The sequence below is a fragment of the Neophocaena asiaeorientalis genome, unplaced genomic scaffold (genome assembly GCF_003031525.2).
Source record: "Neophocaena asiaeorientalis asiaeorientalis breed wild unplaced genomic scaffold, Neophocaena_asiaeorientalis_V1.1 scaffold473, whole genome shotgun sequence".
Classification (NCBI taxonomy): domain Eukaryota; kingdom Metazoa; phylum Chordata; class Mammalia; order Artiodactyla; family Phocoenidae; genus Neophocaena; species Neophocaena asiaeorientalis.
The window spans coordinates 1,869,657-1,884,403 of NW_020174935.1; the positions used below are offsets into that span (position 1 = coordinate 1,869,657).

Here is a 14,747-nt window from a genome sequence, read left to right on the forward strand (position 1 = left end):
GGGACGCGCGGCGGGTTCCCCGGTGAGGGGCGGCTCCGGCGGCCGGCCGCACCGCTGTCCTTCCCCGGCGGCGCCCACCCGGCCTCCCGCCGTCCGGCTCCCGCCGAGATCACAACCCCTCGCCTCCGCCACGTGGAACGCGGGCGCCGGACGCCGGCAGCTACTCGCGCAGTGGTCGTCCCCACGCGGTGCCGCCTCCCCCGAGATCGAGAGTGGCTCTCCCCGTGGACTGTCCACGGCAGCCTAGGGTCGGAGGTGGCTTGGGCAGGGCGCGCGGGAGTATCATGTAGTCCGAGGGGGGAGCAGGGAGTCAGCTGCGGCTCTTCCTGGTGTTGGGAGAGGAAACATTAAGTAGTCGCTCAGTCCGGGAGAAGGACGTCTGAAGAATGTCTACTTTACAAACCCACCCAAAACAGAAGTGAAAGATGGGCAGTGACCCATCATTTCGCCATTCTGGGAGTGGGACTTTATGTTGTTTGACTGGAATAATGAAGGACGATTTAAGTCGTGTCTTCTGAGCTCTCGAGAAGGTGGGCAGGATTTAAGGGCTCATCTTCTGCTTGGCGTTGGGGGTGGGAGGAATAAAAAATTAAGTATAATTTGGGACTGGTGTTTCGAAGGTGCTTAACATTGCTAAAGGAAAGAATGCCAACTTGGGGGTCAGACAGGGCTGGGTTCCCTTTCCTGCCCTGCCAGTTAAAAAGGCTCTGTGACCTTGGGAAAGTTTCTTAACCTCTCAGTTCTCCAGCTCCATCATCTTTTTAGTACAGATGCATTGTAAAAACGAGAACTGTATGTAAGAAACCTACTGTACTGCCGGTTACATACTACTCAGTAAATGTTTGAAGTGAACTGAATAAACTGATAATTCTCTGTGCAGATTAAGTAGCAGCTGATGCAGGATAGAACACCGATACCGCCTCCTACCTGTTGTTGAGTACTTACGGTAGAGAAGTTTAACGACTTTTGAAAACATGAGTGACTTTCTAGTCTGTGGTGGCAAAATTGCATGAAACTTGGTCCAAACAGGAGAGAACTTTACCTTGCAGCTAATTGATCTCTCCCTCTAGTCTCTGCTGAGCACTTAGAAGCCGGTACTGCACCTTGTCACAGTGGTCCTGTCTGGTGCCTCTAATGCCATAACGAGGCTGGCCAAGTTCAGAGAGGATGGTCAGGGGAAATGTGTGAGGTAATGGGACACGATGCACACGTCCCAGCACCCAGGTTCAAAGCATAAGCTCTGATGAGTCAACTCAGGAAATTGTAAGAGATACACTTGACTCAAGCAGATGAGCTAGATGTCAATTGATGGCCAAGGTGCTGAAGAAGCCTGAAAGCAGTGGGAAATTGCAGGGCAGAGTTGCAGAGAGCAGTACCTCTACTTCCCGACCAACTTATTTAATGTTCCAGGATAGGGAAGTGTTCCTTCATCACGTAGCTGGGGAAGTCCTTCTCAGTATTTTAAAGTTGAGAAGCTATATATAGATTAATACTGATGATATTGAAAAGAAAAACGGATGTGAAGGGAGAGGATAGAGGGGTTGAACAGATTGATTCCTGAGGAAAAGATTAGAAGCTATAAGTTTATATACTTGCTACAATTAAATGTGGGGATGGACATAAGGTTCTGAGAGCTTCCAAAAGGAGAAGCAGTTAGTGAACTGCGGTGGCTAGTTTCATCCAGGAAGATTTTTCTAGGATGATTGGGTGAAGAAAATTGTAATTACCACTTATTGAGCTGTGGACTGGATGCTTTACATGTTATCTTATTTGGTCTTTACAGTGGCCTTAGGATGTAGGTAGTAGTATCTCCATTTTGTAGATTAAAAAACTGAGACTCAGAGGTTAAGTTCTTTGTCCAAGGTCACACATGAGTGGTTAGAGAATGGGATCTGACATGCCTGTTGGTAAATGGCCTCCTCAGATAAGTGGTTGATATTTTAATGTTATTGGCAGAAATTCACAAAATGACGGTGCTAATACCCATCTTAGGGGTAATGTGTTTTGTTGATAAAGATGAGTCTTGCAGCAGTTTTTACTGCCGATTCCTAAATAATTGAGATAGCCAAGGCAAGTTGGAACAGACTTCTTATGTTATTATGGGAACCGTTGGCCTTGGATGGAGATCTCTGTGAGTTGCAAGCTGCAGGTAGAAGACTTTGGCATGTAGGTGTAAAGCACTACTCATTTAATTTCTACCTGCAATGCCAGATTCTCAGTCATTGTGGATCCTGCCCCTCCGTTAAGCAGCAGGAGGCAGGCTGCTCACACCCTCTTTTCTGTGGGTTGTGGTTCAGACATACTCATTTCAGTACTGCATATAACTCAACTCTCATAAGGCCTTGGGCTCAAAGGCTATTTAAGGAGAGGCAGAGAGGGCATGAGAGGGCTGCCCAGCTCTTTTAGATCAGGGTGCTGTGGGGTTCAGTCAGGGTCTTTGGTCAGGCTCTTGATCTGCTTTGGCTGTGGTGTTCTTCTAGTAAGTGTGGTCCTAAGGCTGTTGGTTTCTCTTCTAGCTGGTTCTAGTGAGCCCTACATCAGAGCAGTATGACAGCCTACTTCGGCAAATGTGGGAGAGGATGGACGAGGGATGCGGAGAGACCATATATGTCATTGGGCAGGGATCAGGTGAGCATAGTTTTCCTTTCACTTTACTTTTTTAAAAATTCACTTTCCAAGCGGTTTTACAGATGCTGCTTTTCTGCCGCCAGTACTCTACATTTGCATAAGAGGAGATGAAGCACAGAGCAAGGAAACTTCTTGTCCGAGGTGATAGAGTAAGTCACAGTTAGGTCTAGAATTAAGCCTTCCCTAGGCAGCTCTAAGTCTTCCCCTCCAAGCCCGATTTGCAGATCCCATTGCTACTTATTGCCTGCTTAGCAGAGAACCCCTGTGATACTTCTTGATGTCAGCAAGGAAAGGACATCCAGAATTCCTCTCTTCAGCAAGGCTGCCTTGCCCTGGACCATACTGACCATTCGGTGGGGATAGCTGTGATAACAGAGGTCCTCTTTTCTCCCTGTGAGATCCCATCAGACATGTAAGCTTGTTGCTATTCTGGAAGGGACTTGTTATTGTCCTCCCAGCCCCTATTCCATTGTAATGGGGCCCATTGTTTTAGAGGAAGGCAGCCCCCATGACAGAATCCCAGATTATATCCTGGGCTTTTTTCCCCCTGGTCATTCCTAGTTTATATCCTCAATACAAAGCCTGCTTACTCTCATCTTCATTAAGACATTATCTTTGCTGAAATGGCAGCTGGACTTGTTTAATAATTATGAATTTAGCCTGTACCAGGTCTTATCTCTGTCATCTCTACAAGAAGCCTAAGTAGGCCTCGATGCATCATTGAGGGACTCGTTCTCTTTGCCGAATGTACGTTTTGTAAAGGCAGGTAATAATTCTTTTGTAGTTTGAGTCTAAGATGGAGGAAATCTCAAAATCTGTCTTGAACTATTTGACAGATATCTATTAAGTATCTTAGAAGGTCTTGATACTGTTGCAAAGCACTTTTAGATACTTAAAATCTGGTCTCTGTCCCAAGAAGGAGAGATGGCATATACGTAGTTAACCTCAGTAGAAAACAATATTTGGAAATGCTGCAAGAATGACACAAGGAAGAAGGGTTTGATCTCCAAATATTGCTCTGCCTTCCTTTGAAATGTTTCTCATATCTATCCTTTCCTTTCTGTATTTACTGCCACCTCCCTAGTTTTAGGTGTTACCACCTTAAAGAAGGCATGGTCAGAGAGATAGGCAAACCAAGAGGTTCTGTCAAGAAAGAGAGGGAGGGGCTTCCCTGGTGGCGCAGTAGTTGAGAGTCTGCCTGCCGATGCAGGGGACACGGGTTCGTGCCCCGGTCCGGGAAGATCCCACATGGCCCGTGAGCCATGGCCGCTGAGCCTGCGTGTCCGGAGCCTGTGCTCCGCAACGGGAGAGGCCACAACAGTGAGAGGCCCGCTTACCGCAAAAAAAGAAAGAAAGAAAGAAAAGAAAGGAAGAGAGGGAGTTGGCCAGCATTGTCAAGTGTTACAGAGACAGCAGGGAGAGTCAGGTTCAGAAAAAGCCATTCCATTTGGTGACTAGGGGGATCATTGGTAGGCTTTTGAAAGCTTTGGGGTCAGGTGCACACCTGGCCTCCTGTAATAGGATGAACCACTCAAAGGTCACTTCCAGCTTATAGAATTGAAGAAACCACATCTAGATCAGTTCTGACAAGTGTTGGGACTGTTCTTTGAAGACCCAGATTCTTAAAGCCCCTACTCTTTGCTTATTCTTTAATGTGGACTCTTACTGAACTTTACCATACCTTGGTGGCTCACAGTTAATTAACCCTCCCGTGGCACGGCATAACAAGATGGCAAACATTCATTAACACATATTTTACACACCCAAGCATTATCTTTGCATCTACCAATTGGATGCTATTAGATTCATAGTGACTCCTTCCTGCTGGGATTCTTCAGGGGCAGAAAGAGATTGTAATTAAACAAGTTGAAGATCAAGCAGAAGACTAAAAGAGATGCGAGGCCCCCTGGGTCAGCTTGATCCCTGACTTTCTGTGTGTGCTTGGTGCTTGCCCTCTGTTTGACGCTTCCTTCATCTATAAAATCGGGCGGATGGTACCACCACTGCCCCCACAACCTGAGGCAAGTTTTGTAGGGATAAATTAGACTTTAAAAAAATTCGAAGCAGGGTGGAGGAATGTGCTCTTTAAGTATACGTTCTTTTTTCTCTTATTATTATTATTTTTTTTGGCCATGCCGTGCAGCATGTGGGATCTTAGTTCCCTGACCAGAGATTGAACCCACACCCCTTGCGTTGGAAGCACAGAGTCTTAACCACTGGACCACCAGGGAAGTCCCTAAGTATACATTCTTAAGTTACGGTTGATACTTTAAAAGGAGGCAATGTGACCTAGCAGTTAGTTCAGGGTCTGGAACCTGGTGGGTCTAAGTTTGCCTGATGCTTTTCCTTGTCTTAAAATGGGGATAATAATAGAATCTAGTCCATGGTGGCATGGTGAAGATTAACACTTGGCATATAGTAAGCACTATATAAACGTTAGCTAGTATTAATAGTTGCAGTAGTTAATTTTTTAAGGGTTCCAGGTTATAGATAATTTACCATGAGATTTCTTTCAAAAAGAGCCTTGTTCATTCTTCACATATTAAATCGTGACTTTCTAAGACCCAGGTACTGCATTAAGAGTTCAGGGAGCATGGGAGGAGTGTTACATCTTTGTGGGAGGGTCAGAAAAGACTTAAAAGTCTTTCCAAAGGAGGAGGTGCCCCTTCAGTGAATTCTAAAGCATGAGTAGGAGTTTTCTAGGTGAGTGGAGACAGTAGTGAGTGAGCAGAGAAAGCCACAAGCACAGAGGCATGGAGGCATTGATGAGTGTGGAGTATTTGGTGGACCAGGAGTGATTCAGTAAAGTAGGAAATGTAGAATGTGAGGTTGGGAGTGTCAGGAGGGGAGACTGGACAGGTAGTCAGGGCCCAGATCTGAGGGTCTTTGAATGCCATACCAAAGCGTTTAGACTTTTATCCTAAAATTGTGGGGAGCCTTTGCGTTATGTTGAGCAGGAGAGTACATATAAGAAAGGTAAGTCAGTGGCAGGACTGAGATCTGATCAGGTTCCTGCACGGCTGAATATGTGGCCTTTAGTAATTGGACCTCTGCGGCTTTTCTCCTTGGCCTTTGTTTCCACTCCTACAGAGTGAGGAGTATAGAGCGTGCTGGAGAAGGGTAATGTGACTGGGTGCATTTCTGGGAGCCCTGGATGGATGAGGTGACACTGGTGATTGCCTGCTGGTGTGGGATAGGATCTGAAAGCTTCTCATTGTACCAGAAGCAGGAAAGGTTGGATAGAATGTGGGGGTCTGGCAAGAGTGGCAGGGCTAGCTGGCCTTCTCTTAGGGATGCTTCCGAGACCTTCTCTAACCCAGAATATGTCCAGAGCGCAGTTGGCCATGCATTTAGAAACTCCTTGCAGGACTTCCCTGGCGGTCCAGTGGTTAAGACTCCGTGCTTCCACTGCAGGGGGCATGGGTTCGATCCCTGGTTGGGGAACTAAGATCCTGCGTGCCATGTGGCGCAGCCAAAAAAAGAAAAAGAAAAAGAAACTCCTTGGCTCAACTGCATCCTCTTCGTTCATTTGTTTTGCATTTTACAAACGTTTGAGGAGTTGGTATAGGAAAGGCACCCCCATGGAGCGTCCAGGAATGTTTGAGATATGTCCCTTGTCCTCGAGATGCTTGTGTATAGCAGGGGAAGACACGCATCCAAAACTCTATTCCATGTGGTAAACTTCATAAGGGAGCAGAATGGGTAGGATTTTGACAAGTGGAGATACGCTGATTGGCTTTCTAGGGCAGGAAATACATGAGCAAAGGTATAGAGCTAGAAAAGTGCAGAGACATGGAGGGATGGTGACTCGGCCACCTGCACTGGAACAAAGCTTAGAAGGGGAGGGCGGGGGAGGGGGATGGAAGCCTCTAAGGAATTGGAACTGAGCGCTGCTGGGCCTGGGGAGCCCTTCCAAGGCTTTGACTCGGAAGTGACAACGTCAGAGCTGTGCATTCTTTAGGACCTTGAGCTTGTATGTCTATGCAGGATGGGTTGGCAGAAACAGACTGGATTTGCTAAGACCAGTTAAGGATCTCTTGTGGCGATTCAGGTAGAATAATGGCCTAAATCAGGCTGGTGGCATTGGATTGGCAAAAAGAGGAGAGCAGGGACAAGGAAAGGGGCAGGACTGGAGTGATGAGTGTTAAGCTGGGGTGACTGGAAGGATAGTGGTGTCATTAGAAATAGGTAAGGCAAGAGGAGGAACTGGTCTGGCACTAAGAGGAGCCCTTGCCAGAGGAAAAGCCTCTAGGTTTGGAATCAGAAGACCCAGGCTCACACGGCCCCTCTGCTCCCTCCCAGCACAGAGACCTCTAGGTTCTGTTTCCCCACTATTAAATGGGAACAGTAATGCCTAACTAATGGGGTTGCAGAGAGGACTAAAATGCTTTATTAATGGTGTTAGTTTTTGTGCTGTTGTTTAAAAAGGGTGTGGACGGAGCTCTGGGAAGAATGACTAGATATGAATACTTTCATAGTTTTCAGAATGACAGTTGAACCCATAGAATGAGAAGGCCAAGGAGAATGTTTCAAGGATAGAGAGGAAGGCCACTGACTGACTACTGAATAAGACGGCATCTGGGGACAGCAGCAGGAATAGCCAGCAGAGGAGACAGAAGGAAGACCCAGAGGGCCAGGAGGTGAATCAGAAGAGTTTGGGCTCTAGGCAAGCAGGGCGGGAATGAAGTGCCTCAGTAAACAAAGGGACTGTTGCCAGCAGTGTTGTCTGTGAAGGGTTCGAGGAAAGGGCATTGGATGAGTGGGCAGAACGTCACTGATGACTTGAAAACCAGGTTTTTCCATAGTCATCAGATCAGTGAGAAGGTGGTGAGGAAATAAAGTCAACAAGTGTCCATTACTCTGGAGATGCTTGGAGGAGATGGTAGCTCAGTAGATAAGCTGGGGCAAGGGAAGAGGGGTTGGGTCTCCTTTAGTTTAGGAAAGCCTTGAGCTTGTTTGTAGGGGGAGAAGTGGAAGGGGGTGAGAGAAGGTGCTGCAAGGCCTTTGGAGGCAGAAAAGAAAAGAGGTTGGGCACATGAGCCCAGGGAAGGAGAGGGGTGCTCCCAGGAGACAGCTGGAGGAGCTGTCATTCTACTGTGGGAATGAAATATGGCACCATGTGGACAGTACCTGACCGGGACTGTCATACAGTAGGCATTCAATAAATTAGTGGTTGATTGGTCCGCCCTTCCTCATCCTAAGCTCAGACTCATTTTTTCCAGCTACTTGCTGGACATTTCACCTGAGCCACCTCTGTTAAAAATCTGTCCCTAAACTCATTCTTAAATTCTCTCTCCATTTTCCTTTGTCTCCTGTCATTATCTCTTGCCTGGATTATTAGAATTACTTCCTAACTGGGCTCCCCGTTTCTGGTCTCTCGCTTGCCAGCGCTCACTTTACACTGCTGCTCAAGGGATCTTTCTGTCCCACAGCGATCTGATCTTGCTACTCCCCTGTGTAACCCCAAGGCTTCCCACCCTGGTACATATGTGTTTTGCTGCTGTGTGATGTTTGTCTGCCTAACTGTTTCTGCCTCTCGTGTGGTCTCCTGCCACTTGACACCCTGCTCCCCAATGTGCCGAGCTGCTTACTGGTCCCTGAACGTGCCATGATCTGCCGTGCTCCATGCTTTGCTCTGCTGCCTAGGATGTCTTTCCTCCTTTCTCCGCAGGCCCATTTTTCATGTTTGGAGACGCAGCTTGGAGTCAGCTCCCTGCAAAGCTGTCCTCAGCTTCCCCAGGCAATGCTAGTTGCTCGTGCTTTACATTCTCTTTGTACAGCTCTGTAGTAAAGCACTCAAGCTGTATTGCAATTAATTAATTTCCTGTCTCTCCCCGCTGGGCTGTGAGCTCGCTAAGGGCACCTGTATTCCCAGTACCCGGCCTGAGACTTGGCATAAAACCTAGGAGAGTCTCTGTGATTACTGTTGAATGAATTAATGAATGCCCTGCTTAATGGAGAAGCCTATTATTTATTAACTTGTGAGCAAATTTTTGAAGTATCTGGTAGAGAGAGCCATGTTCGTCAGTGCCCAGGGTGGGACCTTGTGAGGGGTGGCTGACTGGCAGGCTTGATGGCAGGCTGACGTCTGGGCCCTTGTCACCAGATGGGACTGAGTACGGGCTGAGTGAAGCTGACATGGAGGCCTCCTATGCCACGGTGAAGAGCATGGCAGAACAAATAGAGGCCGATGTCATCCTCCTCCGGGAACGTCAAGAAGCTGGGGGCCGTGTGCGCGATTACCTGGTCCGGAAACGAGTAGGAGACAATGACTTCCTGGAAGTCAGGTGAGGAGGCTTCAGAACAGTTCCAGGTCCCCTGAAGCATGACCCTGGGGTCTAGGGCTTCACACAGAACGGTGATTGAGCCTTTGACACCTGGCGTGTCGGGTACACCCTTTCGCTTCCTGAGGCATGGAAAGAGTGTCCAGAAACACCGATAGCTCCATTCTCTGTTTCTGCACTCCCTCATCCCTAAATATTTCCATTTGGAGAGAGTGGGAGAGAGGCCAACCATATGTTCTGTGGCCATTTTGTGGGCTGCATTTGCTTTCCCATCAGGCCGGGAGGCTTGAAACCAGGGTAACGGAGGAGAGCATTTTGTACCTCTCTTGGCTTTAGGGCTTCTGTCTGGCAGCTTTGGGAAAGCTAGTGGAAGTTAAGGGAGAAAGTCATTGTGGTGGGAACTCAGTTCCTCCTGAGTAACTTTCTACTCCCTGGATACAGCTCTAAGAGCATTCCTAATGTGCTCATCCCTGAATAGAAGGGGCAGAGAGCTGGAGAGGCTCAGGGGCAAGCCTGTCCTTATGGATCCGGTTGCGGAGGTCCACTTCACTCACTCACCAACTCTCACACAAACGTATGGGTTTGTGTTCACACAGGGTAGCGGTAGTAGGCAACGTGGATGCCGGCAAAAGCACGCTTCTGGGGGTCCTGACCCACGGGGAGCTGGACAATGGCCGAGGCTTCGCCCGCCAGAAACTCTTCCGCCACAAACACGAGATTGAATCTGGTCGCACCAGCAGTGTGGGCAACGACATTCTGGGCTTTGACAGTGAAGGCAATGTGGTAAACAAGCCAGACAGCCATGGTGGCAGCCTGGAGTGGACAAGGATCTGTGAGAAATCCACTAAGGTGATTACGTTCATCGACTTGGCCGGCCATGAGAAGTACCTGAAGACCACGGTCTTCGGCATGACCGGCCATTTACCTGACTTCTGCATGCTCATGGTAAGTGGGGTGCTGCCGAGGAGCGGGGGCTGCAGCTGGGCTCCGGGGCTGTGGTGATATGCAGGTGTTTGACATTGTTCTGAGACAGGGCCTTTTGGTTCAGGGCTTTGAAATTGGGTAAGAACGACAAGTTTTGCAGGGGTGCCCAGCCTTCTCAAGGAGCGTACCGTGATCTTTCTCCTAGCTTAGGCCAGGAGGAGGTCCTCTAAGCAGAAACCAAGGTGCCATTTGCAGACCTCTCTTATTTTTCGGAGAGGGGTAAGGGAGGGTTTCTCCTGGGGCATTTCTTATTACCTTCAGAAGTGTTTCCTCCTGGAGTTGGGCTACTTTGAGATGATACCAGGCAGCACCCTCAGAGATGGGGCGGCCTGGGAAGGAAATGGGGGAGAGTGCAGATAGCCGTTGAGGGGCCTGAGAGGTGGCCTCTTCTGAAGCCTGGAACCAGTGTCAACCAGTCCCACAGCTATTTGCTGAGAAGCTTCTGCATGCCTATCACTGTGCCAGGACTGAAGACAGAGCAGTGAAGAGGGTGTCCCGAGCTCCCATAGAGCTTACAGTCTCGTGGGAAATAGATTTTTAAGCAGCTCATCATGTAGGTGAACTGAAAGGGGAAGGGAGCAGAGGCTTCTGGGCTGGATCATGTTTTGAAGCTCGCATTTGGGCCCCTTTGATCTTCCTGGCCAGAGAGTAGGAGTCTGTGAGGCCCACGGCCTTGGTCACAACTTCACAGCTTTCAGAGAGAGTGCGAGCGAGCGGGTTTTCCTTTGGCAAAAATCCTTCTCAAAACCCTTCCCCATTTCCCAGTTCCTCCAGCTGTCTGTATTAATAAGTGTAGTAAATGCCAACATCTGTTCAGAGCAAACTTGATCAAGTTGCCCCACAAACAGAGGTTTCCAGGCAAATTCTCCCCAGACCAGAGGGTAAAGAGAGGCAGAGCATATGTATGAACACTCTTGTCGGCTCTCTGCCCGAGGTTCTTGCAATCTCATTGTGGTTTTATCTCCCATATCTTTGAACGTTGCAAGGGGCCCTTACCACCTTGACTGGCTGAGGAAAGCCGCTCTACAAAAGGGTTTCGAAGGAAGAGCCATAGGGTGTATTTGGGGCAGTTGTTGGGTTGAGATTAAGAAGGGTGTAGAAATCAGTTTAACATGAGCGTTTTTCTAACTGAGCTACAGTGATCAAGGTCAATTAACGGACATATCTTCACCCCAGATGAAATGTTACGTATTATCTGACTTTTAGGCCGTGAGCTAAATATTAAAAATTTCTGTGGAAAACAATGAAATATTTCATTATTGTTCCATGGCAATCAATTTCCAGAAAAACAAAAACAAAAAAACCTTGAAAATATAGAGACAACAGAGAGATCATTCTGTTATCCTGCTTGGGAAGAACAAAAGCAGGTCTGGGTTGGTTAGGAAAGGTGGTTGGAGGGAATGGGAAGAATTAGGAGGGAAATGGTGGAGGTGTCTCGGTGTAGGAAAAGGGAACATGCGTGGGACATCTGTGCTGGTGAGGTGGTAGCTCACCTGGGAATTGTAATGATCAAATGAGAGCATCGCTTGAAGACACTGGAATGTATATTTATTTTATTTATTTATTTATTATTTTTGGCCGTGGTGGGTCTTAGTTGTAGCACGCGGGATCTTTTGCTGCGGCGCGCTGGTGCTTCGTTGCAGCATGCAGGCTTCTCTCTAGTGGTAGTGTGCGTGTTTTCTCTCTCTAGTTGTGGTGCACGGGTTCCAGAGTGCATGGGCTCTGTAGTTTGCAGCACGTGGGCTGTCTAGTTGAGGCGCACGGGCTCAGTAGTTGTGGCACGCGGGCTTAGTTACCTCACGGCATGTGGGATCTTAGTTTCCCAATGAGGGATTGAACCTGCGTTCCCTGCCTTGGAAGGGGACTTTACCACTGGATCACCAGGGAAGTCCCTCTGGAATGTATAAAGCCCTGTATAAATATGTCTTGGCGATTTTAACTTTAATTTTATTTTGTTTTAGTAAGTAATACATTCATATGGTACAAAAATTAAAAGGTACCAAAGGACTTAAAGCCTCTCTTCCGCCTGTGTTGTTTCCTCCACAGGCAACCAGTACTTCCAGTTTCTTATGTATCCTCTAGAGATATTTTGTAATCACCCAGCATATATGTGTATATTCTCTCCCTCCAATTTCAGACATTCAGAAAAGTTGAAAGAATAGTACAACGAATACCATAAACCCACCACTCGGAGTCAACAATCATTAACATTTTGCCATATTTATCTGTACATGTGATAGATGCATATGTGGAGTTTTTCTGTGTGTGTGTATGGTTTTTGTTTTCTTTTTGTTTTTGTTTTTTTTGTTGGTTGGTTTTTTGGCTGAATCATTTGAAAGTAGATTATATTATAGACATTGTGACTCTTCACCCCAAATACTTCAGCACACAGCTCCTAAAATACTTTAGCACACAGCTTCCTACTGTTATTGCAACCAAGAAGACGAACAAGAGTTCCCTAATATCATACAATATCTAGTCTAAAAGTATTTATGTTATCTCAGATGTTCCCCCAAATGTCTTCCAGCTGCTTTTTTCAAACAGTGATCCAATCACCACTCTTTGTGATAGCATGCTGTATACCACCTTGCTTTTTCCCATTAAAACATATCTTAGAGGGGCTTCCCTGGTGGCGCAGAGGTTGAGAGTCCGCCTGCCGATACAGGGGACACGGGTTTGTGCCCCGATCCGGGAAGATCCCACATGCCGCGGAGCGGCTGGGCCCGTGAGCCATGGCCGCTGAGCCTGCGCGTCCGGAGCCTGTGCTCCGCAACGGGAGGGGCCACAACAGTGAGAGGCCTGCATACTGCAAAAAAAAAAAACATATCTTAGAGATTACCCCACATCAGTTAAGAGTTTCCTCTTTCTTTTGTATCGCACACTTATGCATGTCTCTAATTTATTTAACCAGCCTTTATGATGATATTTTAAAACATTTATTGTTACAGGAAGAAATGGTAACAGTAGTAACAGCTGCCATTGCTTTTTTTTAAAAATCAATTTATTTATATTTATTTATTTGGCTGCACTGTGTCTTTACTGCTGCACATGGGCAGTGCTCTTTGTCACGGTGCGCGGGCTTCTCATTGCGGTGGCCTCTCGTTGCGGAGCATGAGCTCTAGGTGCACAGGCCTCAGTAGTTGTGGCTCGCGGGCTCCAGAGCACAGGCTCAGTAGTTGTGGCACCGGGGCCTAGCCGCTCTGCGGCATGTGGGATCTTTCTGGACCAGGGCTCGAACCCGTGTCCCTTGCATTGTCAGACAGATTCCCAACCACTGCGCCACCAGGGAAGTCCCTGCCATTGCTTGAATACCTAATTCGTGCTAGTTGTGTGCTGGACCTTTGACATATGTTTGGTCATTTAAACCTAAGTGACCCTCTAAAGTGAATATTATTATCCCCCATTTTATAGATGGGGTAACTGGGGGCCAGGGATGTTAAACTGAATCCACTTTGATGACTTTGTTTTCCCAGACTGAGTCTGTCTTTTTTATTGTTTCAAAGTCTCCTCAGATTTTGATAGCCCACACTGTTAAATTGGAGGTTAAAGCAATCTGTGCCCAGCCCAGCTTTCATCTACAGCCATTTTGTTTCTGGCCTAAGACTTGTGCCCCCTGTGTCCTGTTCTGATGGTGGCCTCAGAGATGGGAGTTCTCTCTTACCTCAGCCTTCTTTGAGCCCCTGTGCCCACCCAGCAGCAATCTCTGTCTCCCTTGTCCTGACAGTTCTTTCTGTGTCGGGGCAGGTGGGCAGCAATGCTGGCATCGTGGGGATGACAAAGGAGCACCTGGGCTTGGCATTGGCACTCAATGTGCCTGTCTTTGTGGTGGTCACCAAGATTGACATGTGTCCTGCCAACATCCTGCAAGGTAAGTGAAGCCAACAGCCAGTAGCAGTCTCTCTGTTTGGGGCAGTCACGCACTGTGGCTCCTTGGTGATCTACCCGGAATTTTCTGTTTCCTTGTATTGTGCTTAGACCTTGGCCTGAATGTCTATCAACCCAGAATCTTTTGCTTTCTCCCTGTTTGCCTCTTGGTCTGAGCAGAGCTTAGAGTTATCTCCTGCTCATTGTTCCTTCTGGTTACAAATTCAAGGTCCTTGAAATCCCTAATCTGGCATCTCTTTTCAGATGGTTCCAGGCAGAAGGGGTTGGGTTTTACCATCTAAGCTGGACATACATGGAGACATCTGGGCAGAGAGTCTGATTACCTTTTACCACCAAAGGTTTCAAAACAGTGTTGCAAGACTAGGCTTTCATGCATCTCTCCCCCGTTGCTAAAGATGGTGGAAGAGAAGTGAAGACATATCCTTTTGGAGGGCCTCATAAGGACTTCTACAGGTGTCTAAATGTCCTAGAGATCCTTTTGTCAGATGAACTTTTTTTCCAGGAAGCAGGGAATTCTAGGAACAACATTGTCCTTCTGGTGGACCCCAAATCACTTGCTTATAGGATGCAGGTCTTCTGGAGACTCTGGAGAAACCTGACAGGTTTCAGACTTATAACCTTAGCAGACAGTCCGCATCTGTACTCTCCTTCTACTCTAGCAAGCACTTACCCACCCAAAGTTTTGATCCTCCTTTTGCTTCTCCAGGCATTATGGCATTTAACGCTGTCCATCTATTTGTCTCCTGCTTGCATCAGTGATGAGTGGACCTGTCTTGCCCTAGAAGCCTGGCCAAAGAGAAGGCTATGTTCCCCTAATTTTGTTCCATTTTACCCTTTAAGAAACCTTGAAGCTGTTACAGCGCCTGCTGAAGTCACCCGGCTGCCGCAAGATCCCTGTGTTGGTGCAGAGCAAGGATGATGTGATTGTTACAGCCTCCAACTTCAGCTCTGAGAGGTAATGGGTAG

General features: G+C 47.6%; 1 protein-coding gene across 2 annotated transcripts in view; it reads left to right on the forward strand.

Moving 5' to 3' along the window:
- GTPBP1 (GTP binding protein 1) overlaps positions 1–14,747 on the forward strand; it is a 30,441-nt gene that overhangs the window by 3,568 nt on the left and 12,126 nt on the right. The window contains exons 1-6 of one of the 2 annotated variants that reach the window (XM_024761558.1): positions 2,518–2,628; positions 2,712–2,777; positions 8,735–8,915; positions 9,509–9,857; positions 13,641–13,764; positions 14,622–14,736. In XM_024761558.1, the coding sequence (XP_024617326.1) occupies positions 8,767–8,915; positions 9,509–9,857; positions 13,641–13,764; positions 14,622–14,736 (737 nt within the window). In that variant the 5' untranslated portion in view covers positions 2,518–2,628; positions 2,712–2,777; positions 8,735–8,766. Of the gene's footprint in view, positions 1–2,516; positions 2,629–2,711; positions 2,778–8,734; positions 8,916–9,508; positions 9,858–13,640; positions 13,765–14,621; positions 14,737–14,747 lie in introns of those variants that run through there. The other variant, XM_024761557.1, reaches the window with a different exon arrangement.